General features: G+C 36.2%; 4 protein-coding genes across 5 annotated transcripts; 3 read left to right on the top strand and 1 right to left on the bottom strand.

Moving 5' to 3' along the window:
* Positions 1-211: 211 nt before the first annotated feature.
* Positions 212-1,636, bottom strand: LOC130503888 (E3 ubiquitin-protein ligase RMA2-like). Of its 2 annotated transcripts, XM_056998454.1 has the most exons (3): positions 1,551-1,621; positions 1,355-1,445; positions 212-937 (listed from the first exon to the last, which is right to left on the bottom strand). In XM_056998454.1, exon 3 carries the CDS (start codon positions 931-933, stop codon positions 352-354), a length of 582 nt encoding a protein of 193 aa, XP_056854434.1. In that variant the 5' UTR covers positions 934-937; positions 1,355-1,445; positions 1,551-1,621; the 3' UTR covers positions 212-351. The 2 variants fall into 2 exon arrangements, with proteins under 2 accessions (XP_056854434.1, XP_056854433.1); XM_056998453.1 differs by having other exon boundaries at positions 1,355-1,636.
* A 2,082-nt stretch (positions 1,637-3,718) lies between these two features.
* LOC108853277 (GPI-anchored protein LLG3-like) lies at positions 3,719-4,612 on the top strand. The gene is made up of 3 exons (XM_018626707.2): positions 3,719-3,842; positions 3,930-3,986; positions 4,126-4,612. The coding sequence occupies exons 1-3, from the start codon at positions 3,761-3,763 to the stop codon at positions 4,467-4,469; spliced, it is 483 nt and encodes a 160-aa protein (XP_018482209.1). The 5' UTR covers positions 3,719-3,760; the 3' UTR covers positions 4,470-4,612.
* Positions 4,613-5,131: 519 nt separating this feature from the next.
* On the top strand, positions 5,132-7,199 carry LOC130503889 (formin-like protein 20). The gene is made up of 3 exons (XM_056998455.1): positions 5,132-5,414; positions 5,593-5,880; positions 5,946-7,199. The coding sequence occupies exons 1-3, from the start codon at positions 5,277-5,279 to the stop codon at positions 6,978-6,980; spliced, it is 1,461 nt and encodes a 486-aa protein (XP_056854435.1). The 5' UTR covers positions 5,132-5,276; the 3' UTR covers positions 6,981-7,199.
* Positions 7,200-11,193: 3,994 nt separating this feature from the next.
* LOC108853021 (uncharacterized) lies at positions 11,194-11,894 on the top strand. The gene has a single exon (XM_018626490.2). It carries the CDS (start codon positions 11,268-11,270, stop codon positions 11,826-11,828), a length of 561 nt encoding a protein of 186 aa, XP_018481992.1. The 5' UTR covers positions 11,194-11,267; the 3' UTR covers positions 11,829-11,894.
* Positions 11,895-12,848: the final 954 nt, after the last annotated feature.

Here is a 12,848-nt window from a genome sequence, read left to right as displayed (position 1 = left end):
GTAGGGTCCAAATTTTATTTAGAGTTTTTGGAAAGGAAAAAGCACCACCGTTTGCGTCGCGTTCTAGTTTCTAAATGCCTCTATCTCATCTTTTTGGTGTACAGATCCTTTGATTTGAAGACAAGCCTCCTTTGTGACAAAAAAAAAAGAAGACAAGTCTCCTTATCCATATTCTCACACCATCACATATTTTTTTAAGAGAATATCAAAATATACAAAAGCAAACTAGTGCCGTTTCTTGATTTTGACTTTAATATGTTCTCATCACACAATCCAACAACTTATACTTTTTTTTTTGTAAACCAACAACTTATACTTTAGTTCCATAAATATATAGGATAAGACATACAATTAGAAAAGAATTAGACACATAACCATGAAGCAAAGCAGGAACAAGTAGACTCTGCTTAGTGACTCATCCGCCTGCATTGTCCGCCGACTTGTGTAGCTGTCGCTCCGGTAAGGTGTCACGTTGCTTGAAGACTCTCCAAATAGTCTCCGATATACCATTTCGCATACCACACCAACCACTGGATCAGGCATTCTATACATGTACCGTTGACTCTCACCTTGTCCAGCACGTTGACCAACTCTTCTCAAGTCATAAACCGGACCGGATGGTCTGGTCGGTATGTTTGAACCAGACTGGGGGACTTTTTGTCCCCGCCCGTATATAGGGACAAGCGTAGCGTCCGAGACATCGGATTTGCAGACCGGACATTTTGGGGATTCCTTCATATTGCCGTACTGGTCGACGCGTTGTCTTGAATTGTTGGTAGAATACGTCCACTTGTAAATGCAGGGCCAACAAAATAAGTGGCCACACAAAGTCACGACCGGGTCACGAACCTGATCCAAACATATGTTGCAGTCGAAGTCTCCTCCAGAGCCACCCACTGCTGCTAGGTTGTCTTCTTGGTTGTGTATCTCCATTTTACTGAAACGTACAAGATAAACCCATTCACTTGACTAGTCGTTGTTTATTAAATGAGATACGAATTTTTTGAGAGATAAAGAAGAAGATAATAGTAGTAATGGTTTTAAAAGTAACAAGTTGGAGACTTTGGAGTTATTATGACGACTTGACCTAATCCCTTTTTTCAGGTTATTATTCATATATAACCATATAAGAAAAGAAACTAAATAATTACAGAAACGTAGTGGGCTAATTAAACAAAGAACTAAAGAAGTGATGACAAATGGGAAACTAATCAAATAACAGAGCAAGGAGTTTATTCATAGTCATATGATCTAAAACTGACATAGTATAATAAGAAACGGTGCAGATCTATTTAGTAGATACAAGCGCACCAACATAGATATATAAATAAAGACTGATGATTTAGAGACTTACTCGTTGAAGAGATTGTCAGTACCAATGGATCTCTGCCGACTTTAGATGCTAGTTTAGTAGTTTAGCCTTTGAAAACCACAGAGAGTTATTGCTGATGAACAAAGGGAGGAGAATTATTTGGAGTTAGAGAAAAAAGAATGGGTAAGAATAATAATAGATCAAGGGTGGTGCAGAAGCAGGAGAGCTGGTATTATACACAAACACAAGGGTGATGCAGAAGCAGGAGAGCTGGTATTATACACAAACACAAGGGTGATGCCGAAGCAGGAGAGCTGGTATTATACACAAACACGCACGCATAATTATTATTTTTATTTTACATAATTATTATTTATTACTTTATAAGGTGTAAAAACTAAATCCGAAAAAAAATATTTTAGTGAAGAAACGTCTACCTGATTCAAATTAGTAGATAACGTAACGAAATGACATTCTTGTTTCAAATATTGTGTTTTCTTTGTTTCTTTTACGTCCTTATTTTATTAAAAGTTCAGCAACGGACCAGCATCGTTTGTTTTAGAAAAGTAAACAAGAGTTACAAGACAATACTAAATAATGTTTAATCACAACTACAGAAGAACGATTATATATTCATCATCTTATAAGTTATTTCTTTATTGTTTACCAAAAAAAAGTTATTTCTTTATCAAAGAAAAACAATTATATATATTCATCAGTTGATATAACAATTTTGGAAAAATGATCTATAAGATATTAGAAACTGCCAAATTGACCCATGACTTATCGGTTTATCCAAATTTCATTTTTTATAAGATATAAATTTGACAGTTTATGGCAACACCATAAGACACCATCATGCCATTATTTCCCCATTTTTAAATCCTAGTAATTTTCCTTTTCCATTAGAATTATTTAATTTTTTCCTTGTTTCTAACTTTAAAATTTATAATTACTACAACATCTATATATATTTTTAAAATAAATATTTTAATATAATTACATGTATTAATTTTTAATTTATAAATAAAATTAAATCGTTTATAAGAAAAAAACATTTCTAAACTATTTAAATTTATTTGTTCAGTAAAGTGAGAAAAGAGAGAGAAGAGAAAGAAAGAGAGAGAAGCGGTGGCTCCGAACGTCTGGTGGCGCGTACACGCGCGTGCCGGCGTCGGTGGCCCTTTATAGTTGTTTTTAATCCTGTAGTTTTGCCGTGGCTTTAGATCTACCGTCTTCCAACCGATATACTGGCGATTTTGGGTTAGGGTTTTGCGCTAGGAAGGGCTCAGTTCGCGAGGTTTTTTGCTCGGTCGCATCTCTGCTTTCTCTGGTTTCGTGGTGAGGGTGAGTGGCGGTAAATCGAAGAGGTTGTCGGCTTGGAGATCAGTTTTTTTCGGGGAGTAGAGACTTTCTAAACTCTACGACCGTCGGCCCTTGATTCCGGGAGACAGTGGCTCCGTCAGCACCGTCATCGCCGGCTCCTGCTTCCGAGAGATGGTAGATCCGTTATTACTGCTCTCTTCGGCTTGGTTTATATCTTTAGTTTCTTTTAGGTTTTCTTTCTTTCTCTATGGGTTTGTGCTTCTCTGCCTCTCTGCCTTTTGATTCTTCTCCTGTTACGGCCGTGAATGCCGGTGGTGATAGATCGATTGTAGACGATTTTATTCAGGTATCCTCATAGATGGTGGTTGGTGTGGTTGGTGTGGTGAACCTGTCGTCTTAGGATCCGGATGAGATTGATCGATGCTCTCCGGTAGAGGATCTTCCAAGCGACGAAGGTGGCGCCGGTTTCGAGTTCAGGTTGGTGCGGCGGCGTGTATGCCAATGAGCCGCGAAGATTAGGGTTTCACACCCTTGGGCTGTGGGATGGGCTTTGAGCCCGGATTGTAAATTTTTCATATTTGGTTTGGCCCAGTAGAATCTGGGCTTTGATGTAATTCGGATGGGCTTGGCCCTTTTTATATAATATTATCTAGAAGGAAAAAAAACTATTTAAATTTATTTCAATTGAATGAGAAATTCATCTAATTTGTTATTTTCTTTTTATAAATATTTAATTATAAGATGCTTTTAAAAATTTAATGAGAAACCACTAATTGAAGTGTTTTAGGTGATGAGAAGAGGGTTGGAAAAAGAATTGCTGAGTGAATAACAATGTCAATCAGGTTGCCTTCAACGATTCGAATTGGTTACGGAATTACGGATATTAACCAGTTGAAGCTTAACCAGCAGTTTGGTTATTTGATGGTTTGTCTTGAAGGATTGATTAATATAGGAAAATTTATGTTGGCATGTCAGTGATATTGTTTCGTCTACTTCAACGATCCGCAGCATTTTTCTCTCCTCCTATAACTCTAAAACACGAAAAACGAAATAACAAAACAAAAAGCGTTTAATTAGAAAACCAAATGCGACAAAGAAAAATACAAAGGAGGAAACAGAAGCATGGAGATTTATCCTCATTGTTTGGTTTCTCTTCTTTCAATCATCATCTTGTCTGGATTCGCATCGTCTCTTCACATCTCTCGTAATTTACTAATATTTCAAATAAAGTATGTGTCTATAAAAAATTGTTTCACGTTCTTGAAAAGCGTAATGAAATTTCTATGTGCAGTTGATGAATTTGAGTCACACCCAGCCACAAGCCGAGCTCTTCTTCAGGCAAAAACACGTAAGAATATTTTGAATCATTGATCGTATATCGGCTATCGCTCATACATGCTTCAATCATGATTGGCTAATAAAAAAAGAACTAATTATAAATAAGCAAGATTCAATGTATTGTTTAATATGTGATGTGATAACAACAGCATGCAAAGAAGATTTTGCAAGCAAGAATTACACAATCATAACGAGTAGATGCAAAGGCCCAAACTATCCAGCCAAGGCATGTTGCTCCGCCTTCAAGGACTTTGCATGCCCATTCGCGGAAGCTCTTAACGATGAGAAGACAGAATGTGCCTCCACAATGTTCAGCTACGTCAATATCTATGGTCGATATCCTCCCGGTATATTCGCAAACATGTGCAAAGAAGGCAAAGAAGGGCTTGATTGCACCGACGTAATGGCCGCCACATCATCTTCTCATGTATCGATCCCTCTTGTCTCCACACACGCATTGCTTTTCACCGTTCTCTTGTTTTGCCTCTTCTAAATACGTTTTTTTATATATATGTTACAATATGGGGATATTATATGAACATTTCCATCGTTAATTAGTTGCGGAGTGACACCATTAATTCTTTCATGCAAATTCTAGTTTTGTTTAGGCTCTCGTTAACTATTTTTTTTTTCTTTTTAGTAGTAACATGAATTATGCGGGATTGAATCCATATGGTATCGTATCAACAATACTATAAGAACAATAGGGATACACATCTGAAGTACTTGTGAAGATCTCGTTGCACGCCACATAACTAGCAAGCATGTTGTGTGGATCATCATAACATTTGGTAACGTCAGAGTTAATCTTGAAGCCCTTGATATATATGGTCAGTAGCAAATTTGCCACATGAGAATATGCAAAGATTATCGGTGAGCAGTAACACAAGCGTACCGTTGAATCTTAATCATCTATCATATGTTTATGTTAGACGAAAATGGGTCAATCATGGCTGGCTAAGCCACACACTTGTCCAGTTGTCCGGACATCACAACCACCATTTGTGAGTTTTTCGGACAACAACCACATCACCATGAAACGACGTCGTTCAATTATATGAACTTAACCCAAACAAACGGGGCAGAACCAAAATATTCAATATCTGTGGGGACGAAGAAACAAATATTAATACACAAATAAGAGAAGAAGTCGGGTTTAGCTTCTGCTTGCCTTGCCTTCTCTCAAAAGGTTGGAAGAAAACGAAACACACAAGCTTTGCTCTCCTCCCAAAAGCGATTGATTTCCTTTTCTGTTACCTCCTTTCTTCTATCACTAATCGAGATTCCAGTAATCGGATCGATGGCGTCGGGTCGGGTCAACGCGGGATTCGATTTCGGATCCGATGATATCCTCCGCACGTACGACGACTTCACCAACCAGGACTCCTCTAACGGTTCCAACTCCGATCCTGCGATCTCCGCCACCAACTTCAATAAGGTGAAATCCAGATTCCGCCTCTCCCTTAATATTTGGGATTCTAGGGTTTTCGATTTGGGAATTTCATAATTTCGCCTTAACCGGTTCGCGCGATCGTCCCGGTTCTGAATTTTCCTAGGTTAATCGAAACACATAGACATGCCTTGTTACTGAGTTACTTTTTTTTTTGTATTTTCAGGAGTTTAACAAGACTAGGATGGCGAGGTCTTCGGTTTTTCCTACGAGCTCTTACAGTCCGCCTGAGGACTCTTTGAGCCAAGATCTTACCGCCACTGTTGAAAGAACCATGAAGAAGTATACAGACAACGTGATGCGTTTTCTCGAAGGCATCAGCTCGCGCTTGTCCCAGCTTGAGCTCTACTGCTACAACCTTGATAAGACTATTGGTGAGATGAGGTCGGATTTGACTCGTGATAACGAGGAGGCTGATGTTAAGCTTAGATCTATGGAGAAACATCTTCAAGAGGTTTGTGTTTATGTAATGTAGTTTCTTAAACTCTGTACCGGTTCTAATGGATGTTTTTGATGTAGGTTCGTAGATCAGTACAGATTCTCAGAGACAAACAAGAGTTGGCTGATACTCAGAAAGACCTAGCGAGGCTTCAAGTTGTGCATAAAGATTCATCTTCCCCGTCTCACTCCCAACAAAGCGAGGAGACTTCTGTTCCTGAGCCTAAGAAGAGTGAGAACACCTCTGATGCACACAACCAGCAGCTTGCGCTTGCTTTGCCTCATCAAATACCACCACAGCCACCAGCGCAGCCACAGCCCCAGCAACAACAGCAGCAGCAGTTTTACATGCCTCCTAATACACAGCTTCAAAACACACCTGCACCTCCTCCACCATCTCAGCCTCAAGCACCACCGGCGCAGGCTCAGTTCATGCCCCAACCTCCTGCTCCATCTCACCCAAGCTCAGCTCAAACTCAGTCGTTCCCGCAGTACCAGCAAAACTGGCCTCCTCAGCCACAGGCGAGGCCACAGTCCAGTGGAGGCTACCCAGCATACTCGCCTGCACCACCAAGCAACCAATCTCCAGTAGAACCGTTGCCAAGCAGCATGCAGATGCAATCACCATACGCTGGACCTCCTCAACAATCGATGCAAGGTTACGGATACGTTGCACCACCACCACCACAGGCTCCTCCTCAGCAGACAAAGATGTCTTATAGCCCACAGACAGGCGATGGGTATCTACCCTCAGGACCTCCTCCTCCTCCCGGGTATGCCAGTGCCATGTATGAAGGTGGGCGGATGCAATACCCACCAACTCAGCCTCCTCCGCAGCAACAGCAGCAAGGCCATTACATGCAAGGTCCACAAGGTAGTGGGTACGCACCTCAGCAGCATCAGGGAGGTGGTGGCAACACAGGGACACCACCTCCGGTTCTAAGATCAAAATACGGTGAACTGATAGAGAAGCTAGTAAGCATGGGCTTCCGAGGAGAACACGTGATGAGCGTGATTCAGAGGATGGAGGAGAGTGGCCAGCCTATAGACTTCAACGCACTCCTCGACAGATTGAGTGTTCAGTCCTCAGGAGGGCCTCCCAGAGGAGGGTGGTAAGAGAAGCCACAGTGGCTCCTCTTCTAGGCCCTAGTTTTATTGGGCCCAATAGATTGGGCCTGTTGTGTATTCTTCTTATTGAACTCAATTTATGTTTTCCCCAAATAATTTCGTGTGCTTGTTTACTTTTAGTCTGTCACTTGAACCCAAATCTAAACTCTTTGAGTTTACTAGGGTTAAACCGTACACGCGGGTGAACAATTTCAAAACAGTTAAACATATTTCAAATTTTAGTATATATTTGAATATAGTGTTCCATATATAAGTGTTTTGTAAATTTTTGCATTAATATTTAATGCTGCAAAAGATTATATTAATTAGATATTATGTTTACTTTGTGGAAAGAGATACAAATGAATATTTGATTGTGATATATCATTTACTCATTACTGATCTTTCAAAACTGAAAAGTGATTTTGTTCTGTATTTTTAGTCTCTAAATGAAAAATGAACCAGATGATTATTAGAAATATATTAAACTAAACGGGGGTTCATAATCTAATTTTTATTAATAACTAAATTTGATTTCTAAATTATATGTAATGAATTTACAGAATTTTTTTGTTTATGAAAATATAATTGTAACTAAATTTGATTTCTAAATTATCAATATTTATTAAACATTTTTCAAACAGATGTTTCATGTCATTTTTATTTCTTATATTGTATATTTATTTATTATTTGTTTTTCTAAATTTTATATTTAATTATTCTAATATTATGATAGATTTTTAATTAATATTTTTATTTCTTTATTGTATGTTTACTTATTATTTATTTTGCTATACATGTTTCAGATATATGTTTAATTTAGTTTTTCTATTTCATATAATGTATATTTATTTTTTTTCTTATATATTATATTCAATTATTCTATTTTTTTGTTTTTTATATCAAATAATAAAATTACGTTAGATGTTTAATATAATATTTCTATTTCTTATATTGTATATTTACTTATCATTTGTTTTTCTTATATTGTATATTTACTTATTCTAATATTATGATAAATGTTTAATATAATATTTTTATTTCTTATATTGTATATTTAATTAATATTTATATTACTTTATATTTTTCAGATTGTTTTTTTAATTTAGTTTTTTAATTTCTTAATTGTATATTTACTTATTTTTAGATTTTCTTATATTGTATATTTACTTATTTTAATTTTTTTATCAAATGATAATATTACGATAGATGTTTAAATTTAATATTTCTATTTCTTATATTGTATATTGACTTATTATTTAATTTTCTTTATATTTTATATTTACTTTCTATTTTTATTTTTGGTAATCATACCACGAGGCATCTTTCGATGAATTTTTTTCCGCTGATGTGGACGCTCCATGAAACCTTCAAAGTGCTACTTTTATTAGTATAGACTTTTGCAGAATCTTGTATGTATTTATGAGCATCGTCGACTTGTGGTTGTGTATAATAAAATCATGTTGATCGTAGGAATGAGCAAGCTCACGAAATTATTTGTCTATTTACTTTTATTTATTTATTATTCATTAGAACGTTACAAGACTTACAACACTCGTCGATCACTAGTCTAGCATAATCCAAATAAATTGCGCGTTAGATAACATTATTTCAAACAGCGCGAGGTAGAGTCTCTCTCGCGCCCGATAAATAATGTTCATATAAATCAGCCCTTTTTATCTCATTATTGGGATACTAGATAAGCATCCGCGCTACACCGCGGAATATTTTATATTCCCTCCGTTTCAAAAACATATATATTTTAAATTTTTCATTATATTAAGAAAACACATTAAAATTTAATCGTAAATGCACTATTTTTGTGAATAGCAAGTTTTCATAACTTTTAGACAATAGAAATCTAATAAACACTATTAATTTTTTTTGAAATTTACAATTTTTACATTGAAAAAGTAAAAAATGTATCTTTTTGAAACAAATCTTTTTCTAGAATATGGATCTTTCTGAAACAAAGAGAGTATACTATTTTATTTATATTTTTGATATAAAATTTTCATAAACTGTAATAAATAAAATAAATATTTTGAATAAAATATCAAAATAGAATCGATGTAATACTAAATTCTAACTATAACTATTTAAAAATTGATTCAAACCAAAAGGTAAATAATTACTTTGTATATATTTTGGTAATTTGCATATTTTTAAACTTTATGTCTATTCCAATTTGAGTTATACCATTAGACCCCTCTATTTTTATAGAATGGCAATTTTAAATTTTATTTTTTCCAAGTTTTTCCATTTAAATTTGTCACTTTTAACTAAATTCCCTCATATATGTTATTTGGCATTTCTATATTTTTATATAAATTTTGAAAGTTGTTATGTGACTATTCTCTTTGTTGTTATGATTCTAAAGAAAAAGAAAATATATTTAATGTCATACCAGTAAAGAAAGCTTCATGATGTTTCTTCTTGGTATTCCTTAGAATGCCACCTCTTTCTCTTAACAAAGGGAATGAAAAAAACAGTTTTTTTTTTTGTTTGTAGATTGTTTAGTCTGTAAACAACACTTTTGATTGTTGACATTGTTTGTTTTCTTCATTTCAATCGCGCGAGCATACTATAATGTTCTTATAATATTCTTATAAAAATTGTAGACAAGCATGTCTCACTTTTTTTTTGGTTTTTAGATTTAAAGTGATAGAGCAAGGAGAGAACATGGCATCAAGTAGAGCCTTTAAAACCTCTAAATGTGATCAATCATACAAGAGCTTCACACTGAAAACAGAGTAGTCTTATTATTGTAATTTTTACCTTCACGATCTTCATATTTCATTCAACTTCTGTCCTACACTTTGTTGTGATTTTGGCTTGGCCTCTTCACTCGCGCAGGCCAGCTCTTCTCTTTCTCAGTCTGTTTTTCTTCACTCACTCTCTCTGTTTCTACTTGTGTATCATCACACATGCACACACTCACAGTCCCTTTACTCTCTCACGTCTGTCTTTGTTCTTGTAGAGAGAGAAGAGAGTTTATCTTTAATTGTCTACATTGTTCTTTCTCCAACTATTTTTCTTTTTAGAATTGGATTCTTTTTCTTACATCAACACAAGCACATTCTTGTAGTAGTTTTCTCACTAACTACTACACACACCTTACCTCTACTAACAACTCCTAACAATTCTATCTAGCTAGACTTAAACCAACACTTCACTCTTTTTTGTTGGCTTAACTAAACTAATACTCTTATTCTTTTTGTTGTGTAACTTCTAGTTACACAACTCAACTTACTTTGACTTAATGTTGTCCACGTTGGTCTTACTTCTAGCTCCTCTGTTTCTTGCACGCGAAGTCTCTTTTTTATCATCTTATTCTTTCTTCTTTGTAGCTTCTTCTCTGCTAAACTTCGTTGTTCCTCTTCTAAGTGACTCCTTGGTCACTTCTTCATTCTTCTTTTCTTGTGTGGCAAGCTTCCTTGCTTCCACTTCTTCTCTCTTGATTTCACTTTCTCTTTGTGTGTTTAATCAAAGGTTCAATGCAAACACATTTGTTAACTGCTTGCCACTCTTGGATTCTCTTCCACGATTTGTTTTGGCTTCCTGAAACATGCATAAAAATGTTAGATCAAATTACCCACATTATTATCTCATGGTTTTCACCTTAACTACTCTTTTTCCATCTGAGATTGATTTGTGTTCCTCTTTGTATTAAGTCCCATTTGTGTGATCCTCGGTATGCGTCTTTTTCTCAAAATTTTCTAGAATCAGAGGAGAAATGAATTCACCGAGTAAATTGGATTTTCCGATAAGATGCAGAGATAACGATCCTCGAGGAAGCATAACAGCAGCTTCGGAAAACTCTTAGATTGCCACCACCATAATCGCATCCTGCATCTTCCATGTATATACCCTTGAGTTTCCATTTTTTCTTTTACTCTGATGCACGTTCGTCGAAAGCAAAGCATGTTAAAATTCAACACACATTAGGTTTTTTAGTTTAGAAAGATTATTCATGTGATGTGTCGATAACAAAACAGATGTGTATTAATAAAAAAAATTCATTGGATGTTGAACTTTTTTCAGTTAATGACAAGTCATTCCTATAGTGATTTAAAAATCTGATGTGTCATGCTTTTGAAAGAACTTTGTGCTATTATTGTGTTGATTTCCTTTTTTTTTTTTCCATTATTGGATATTAATTTCCTTATTGTATAATTTCCTTTTTTCTAGATAGATAGAATTATGGAAACTTAGAGTTCTATATAAAGAGCATAGATCAATAACACAACTATTTATTGTTTACATCACTTGTCTTCTTTCTTTCGTAATTTCACGATGATGATGACGCCCACCGTTAAGAAAAGCATCGCCATTAGGTCTGTCGAGTTATACGGAAACGCGCTTTCTCGTCCTCGTTTCTTCGTCAATCCTCAGTTCCGTCTCCAAGGACGAATCGAAGGTGACGTCGGCAAGCTCCGAGCACAGCTCGAGAGTTCCAGCGCTGGAGACTCCGAGAAGAAGAAGAAGAAGAAGAAGAGGTGTGGTTGTGATTCTCCTCCTCCTCCCGCGTCTCCGGTTGCGGTGAAACGAAGGAGGTACTTTTATCTGAACGACGATAATGATGAGGGGGAAGATGAAGGCGCGGAGAGAATCATCAGAAACCTATCTGATGATTTTGATGAGGAGGAGGAAGATGAAGGCGTGGTGGCGAGGATCATCAGAAACCTATCTGATGATTTTGATAGAGTCGGTGGAGAGAGCAAATTCATTAAGAAATCGATTGAATCGGCGGGAAAGAGATTGAAGGAGAAGAAGAAGAGCCTAAGGGTTGAGGAAACAAGTTCAACAACTAGGGCGTCGTCTCCAAGATTGACGAAGCCTCTATGTTTTAGATAATTCATTAAAAAAAATTGTAACTTCTTATTAGTTTCTTGATTCTTTATAAATATTAATTTCTCTGCTTTTTTCTTCTTATGAATTGTTATTACTACTCTCGATGTCCGATTCTGAGACTGATTAGAGAGAGACGTAGCCTAAGGGATGATGCTGTCAAAATTTGTTATTTTATAGAAATATAAAGTTGAGCTGTGTTACTAGGCAAGGATATGAATGTTAGCGTAGGTGATTCCGGGTTAGCTAAGGTTGCAGAACAATAGCAAAGTGATAGGTTAGCACAACACGCATGGTTGGAACCTGAGCTGGTTAAGACAGGGCGACAGTGTGTGTGGTTTTGGAGTGTTTTTGTAGCAAACTGGATGGTCAAACATTGGTATTGAGCTTCCTCCCCCACCCAAAAAAAAAAAAAATCAAAGGTTAAATACATGGACATAAACCCTTAAATTGTTGAAAAAGAAAATATTAATGTTTTTAGTAAATGTCTATGATCTCCAAAATCTCAAATCTGACTTGAGGAAGACAAGTGATAGTGGAATGAATGTGGGGTTTACTGGAGAAAGACCAAGTGGTTGATGGTTTAGACTTCATGAGAGTAGGACTGTTCTGTGTGCAACCTGATCCGAGGATGCACCCAAAGATGAGACAAGTGGTGCATATATTGAGACTGAGTGATGATGGTGATGAGAGGGAAAGGGAAGGCCGAAGGCATGTAAGTGATCTTATCGGAGAGTATAAAGAGTTCTTACTTGTTGGTAACTAGTGACGGAAGACAACACCCACGTATACCTAAATAGATGGCGCTCGTCTTCAGATTCCAATTCCTTTAAGAGCTCTGGTTCTATTCTTCAAGGTAGGTAAAAAGCTAGCGTGCGTTTTTGTTGTTGTTGTAGTTACTATTATATAGAGGTTGTGTCATTGTTTTGTAAATATGATGTGTATGAATTTCATTTATGTTTGAACTTTCACAAATTTTCATGAAAACTGTTTTCTATAATTCTATGTTGCTTACTAAACAACAAG

Source organism: Raphanus sativus, unplaced genomic scaffold (genome assembly GCF_000801105.2).
Source record: "Raphanus sativus cultivar WK10039 unplaced genomic scaffold, ASM80110v3 Scaffold1207, whole genome shotgun sequence".
NCBI lineage: Eukaryota > Viridiplantae > Streptophyta > Magnoliopsida > Brassicales > Brassicaceae > Raphanus > Raphanus sativus.
Note: the sequence above shows the minus strand (reverse complement) of the source record. Positions and strands in the feature narration are given on the sequence as shown.